Consider the following 4,637-nt stretch of genomic DNA (forward strand, 5'->3'; position numbering starts at 1 on the left):
TCCACTAAGGGACTTTTATTTTGAATTTGAGTCATGATAATACAGGGTTGAGTTGAGGAAGAGGATGACAAGAACGACGTCATACTAAACCCAAATGATGGTGGTTTGTAGTTAGAACACATCATATCCTTATTTTTCTTAAATCAGAAAAGCGTTATAGGTGAGACTTTTGGCCCCTCCTGAGCCAAAATTCTAGCTCCTCCACTAACCATAACGTTCAATCTGTGGTGAATGATTTGATTCGGTTCAAACAAACTAAGTTGAACATAATCAAACTAATTGCGATTTGGTTAAATCACAAGAGAAGATATGAACTTTAATGCAAAAAGAGGGAATATCTGAATCTTTCTACCATACTATCGTACCTCATAAAATAAGACTGATTCTAGTTTGCACATTTCATTTAAAACACAAAGTAAATTGCTTTAACCAAAATAGCTACGTCCAAGTATGTTCCATATCAAGGTCTCTACTTGACCCGATACCATACCAAGAATCAAAGCATGGTCAAGCGGTCAAGTACTATTCCGGCTTTTGAAGGTTCAGCGGTACCCAAAACCACTTATTAAAAGTTGATATCTTATTCGAATCTCATTGTACGAAACCAAAAGACTAAGAAATGAAAACCACTTAAATTAAATTATACGGTTCTCATTAACTTATTCCACTGACCCACCTCACATAAAACAAAAAATCGAATCCCACTCTCTTGAACGGTCCAGATATCTCGACCTTTGGACTCCAAACGTTGAAATTCGAAAGGATTTCAACACACTAATTAAATGCATCGCTCCCTACTTTCCGTTTTTAATCCCTCAAAAGGATTTTGAAAAACCATCGAAAACCCAATCTCGGCCGTCCAAAATACGCAATCAAAACAAAGTCATCAAAATCAACGGCTTGAAATTAATCTCAGTCTGATAGAATGAGATTCACATAAAAGCAAGAATCTGTTTTGAATCTCTCCCCTCTCTCTCAGGCCCATTACTAACAAAAAGTCATTATTATTATAATTATTCCGTCCTTTTTTCATCATATCATCATTATTATTATTGTACGCTACACTTCGTCAAGCTCACTCCTCTTTCTTTCTCCTCTTTGTCAAAGCAACGCCCCTTCCTTAGATCCGTTACGATCTACGAGGTCCATCCATGGCTTCCAAACGGATCTTGAAGGAGCTCAAAGATCTCCAGAAAGACCCCCCGACCTCTTGCAGCGCAGGTACAATACCCCCTTCTTCGACCCCTATTCTTATTTACCTTCTTTTGTTTAGTTTTGCCGTTTTCTTTCATTTTTCACCGTCCTCAGCCTCTTTCGAAGCTCGATCTACGAATTTTAATCCTTTTGGGTGTATGGTTTTTTTGTAAAATGGTAGATTCTGACATGGGTTGTTCTTATTTTATTGCATGCTTGTTCGCTTGTTTGGTTTTGTGTTTGATGTAGCTCAAGTTAATTTTTGTAGAAAGAATTTTGGGTTTTGTGGAAATTATGTGATAGATTTCTTGTTTGTGGACTTGCTACAGTGTTTGTGTTATTGAGGCATTGAAATATTGGATCTTTGAGGCATTTTTTTTATTTGTTTTGATTCAAATGCATTTTTGTGCTAACTGGAATTTGACTTGATCTATTCGGATAGTTTTGTTTTGTCAATGAAATATTGGATCTTTTGTTTTTTCATCACGGGGTTGGGAGACATTTTGGATATATAAATTTTTGTGATAGAACGATGTTGAATTCTTGTGAATGTTCAGTGTTGTGTTGTGCTGACCGAAATTTGAGTTGCGCTCTATGGAGGGAATTTGCATCCGGTAGCATATTTGTCATGGTTTATGATCATTGATTTTATACCGAGTTGTTGCCTAATCGAAACAGAATCAAAGATAAACACGTTTAAAAAAAGGTTTATTTTCTTCTAAAATTTACTAAACTGTGGAAGTAATAAGTAAATTTTGTCCTCAAAATTTGTACTTCCATCATTTTGATTTCTGGCTGCTAAAGAAGGCATGCATTTAGTTGCTTGAACTTCGTGGTGATAATTTTATGTGTAGAATGTATTTTAAAAATGGTTACTTGTGTTTGATGTCAGGGCCTGTTGCTGAGGACATGTTCCATTGGCAAGCAACGATAATGGGTCCCCCAGATAGTCCTTATGCAGGGGGTGTCTTTCTAGTTACCATCCATTTCCCTCCCGATTATCCATTCAAACCACCTAAGGTATGACATCAATTTAATTTTCATTGTAGAAGTTGTTAGTTTACTTAATAGAAATTGTATTATGGTTAACTGCTGTTCTCTACCCGACCCCCTTTTTTGCAGTCCCTTTGGTTTTGGTTTGGGGTAGCATTCAGGCATTAGGCATTGTCGGGAGATCCAATAGATGGTGCGGTTTTATAGTCACAATATTGGAGATACTTTTCTGAAAATTTCTGAACTTTTCAAGATAATATTGGTGTTTTGTTATTATTTTCTTATTCATTAGTCTGTCCAATGTCGAATTGAATCCCAAATCCACAACTCACTGGCTATAAAGTTAGAATAGAAAATGTAACCAACTTTATTAAATTACTGATATCAAGAAAAATAATAGGCTGAGTAAGTTTGGAAACCGTGGCTGGTGTATAGGTGAGTTTTTAAATGGATGACAACAAATGTCCAGGCATAGGCATGGTGACCTCTAAGAACAACCACTATATCAAGTGGCGGTTTTCTACTGTAGTTTTTTGGGAGTTCTTTACTGTGCCTTAAACGGTTGGGTATGATTTAGTCATCCAACATTTTTTAATTTTTGTCTATTTGATTCTGGCATGATACAAACTGGAGAGAAGTTGATGCTCTTTGATAGGGAGGAAAATTGTTGTTTGCTTTGGTTGTTGGTCATGATCAATTCTTTGTCCTGTTTAACTCTTAGTCTCTTCGATTTTCTTCCACTTATATGATATGCGTTATTAAACTACTTAATAGTATGATTATGTGTTTAAACATTCTTGATGCTGTAAGTATATAGGGCCAAGCCTTAGATGCTCAAGTCAAACATATTGGCTTGGGTCTTGGACTGAGTCATTAGCCTTAGTCCTAGGTCTGAGCCATCAACCATTGTATCAGCAGGTTCAGTTCAGTGTATGATTTAGGGCACAGCTGGTCATGGCCTGCGAGTACACGTTTGAACCTGGCTGGCACATTGGTTCTTTTAATGAATTGACCCATTTTGACGAATTATCAATAGTATATTGTGTTGAATTGTCTCCAATGCTTTTCCTCAAAAGATCTATAAACGTCTAGATGAATTTTAATTTGTTAATATTCTTTCACCAAATTGTTTTTGCAGGTTGCCTTTAGGACTAAGGTCTTTCATCCAAATATCAACAGCAATGGAAGTATCTGCCTTGACATTTTGAAAGAGCAGTGGAGCCCGGCTCTCACCATATCTAAGGTTCTGCTCTCTTAGTGACCACGTTGTGATTTAATAACTGAATCTGTTTTCAATTTCCCTATTCAATACAAACTAGAGATGGGATGGTGATTACAATGAATGGGTGCACCGTGGATGGCTGTCATTTGTTAATAAATGGTTACTTTGCACCCTTTTCACTCTTTCATATATGCCGGTTTTTAAGTGGGTGGGAAAGGTTCTTGTTTCCTATTTCAGGTGTTGCTATCCATCTGTTCCCTGTTGACGGACCCAAACCCAGATGATCCCTTGGTGCCGGAAATTGCTCATATGTACAAGACAGACAGGTCAAAGTACGAGACAACCGCAAGGAGCTGGACCCAGAAGTATGCTATGGGCTAGTGTGCTTTGTCGCGAGGGCATGTAGGAGACTGGTTTGTATTCCTTCTTGTTATGTATAAAAGAAGTGTGGTTCGTACTTTTGTAATAGACACGGAAGAATAGATCTACATGTACACCCCTCATAAATCACTATAATGTTTTAGGTGGTTTAATGGATATTTATCCTAGCAACTATATGTGAAAACCAAAGTTTTTCGTGACATTGCTCGTGATGATTTTATGCATGATGTTATGTTTACCCTAATGCCTGCACTGCTGTACTAGTTTCGGGGCAGTTGTATATGCCTATATGGCATCACCGTGCCGCTAGCATAACGTGGTGATTGTGAAACAAGGCCCTATACAATTTGCCCCATCTTGGAAATTATTGAGGGTTTAGGATTATTCTGAGATCACAATCACCAGTGTAATAGTGTTTGACTAGCTGCAGTGTTTTTTTTTTGTTGTATTTTGACTAGCCACGTGGATATTAAAAATAAAAAATTAAACATAAAAAAATAATTGGAAAAAAGGGCATCTTCTTCCTCAACCCCCCCCTCCCCTCTTTTCTCTCATTTGCACCCACCCAACCTCTGCACATCCATCCTTCCCTCACCCCACCCCTCGTCCTCCCCTCCCTTCTCCCTACCTTCTCTCCTCTGCACCCACCTAACCCTCATCTCTTTTTCGACTCCCCACATCGGTTCATGGGTAACGGACGCTGTAGAACAGGCCGATCGCGGAACACCTTTAGTTTGGATAAACAACACTGTGTTGAGGTCAACTGGTTATCTATCCAAGTCTCGGTCGAGAAAGACTTTCGGGTCTTTATTGGCAGATGTCATCTCATTAACCTTTTCGGCGAAGT

At 38.1% G+C, this 4,637-nt stretch overlaps 1 protein-coding gene across 1 annotated transcript; it reads left to right on the forward strand.

Annotated features, from left to right (window-relative positions):
- Window positions 1-982: 982 nt before the first annotated feature.
- Window positions 983-3,990, forward strand: LOC103420683 (ubiquitin-conjugating enzyme E2-17 kDa). The gene is made up of 4 exons (XM_008358734.4): window positions 983-1,221; window positions 2,087-2,214; window positions 3,326-3,430; window positions 3,647-3,990. The coding sequence occupies exons 1-4, from the start codon at window positions 1,152-1,154 to the stop codon at window positions 3,788-3,790; spliced, it is 447 nt and encodes a 148-aa protein (XP_008356956.1). The 5' UTR covers window positions 983-1,151; the 3' UTR covers window positions 3,791-3,990.
- The last annotated feature ends 647 nt before the right edge of the window (window positions 3,991-4,637 follow it).

Source organism: Malus domestica, chromosome 07 (assembly GCF_042453785.1).
Source record: "Malus domestica chromosome 07, GDT2T_hap1".
NCBI lineage: Eukaryota > Viridiplantae > Streptophyta > Magnoliopsida > Rosales > Rosaceae > Malus > Malus domestica.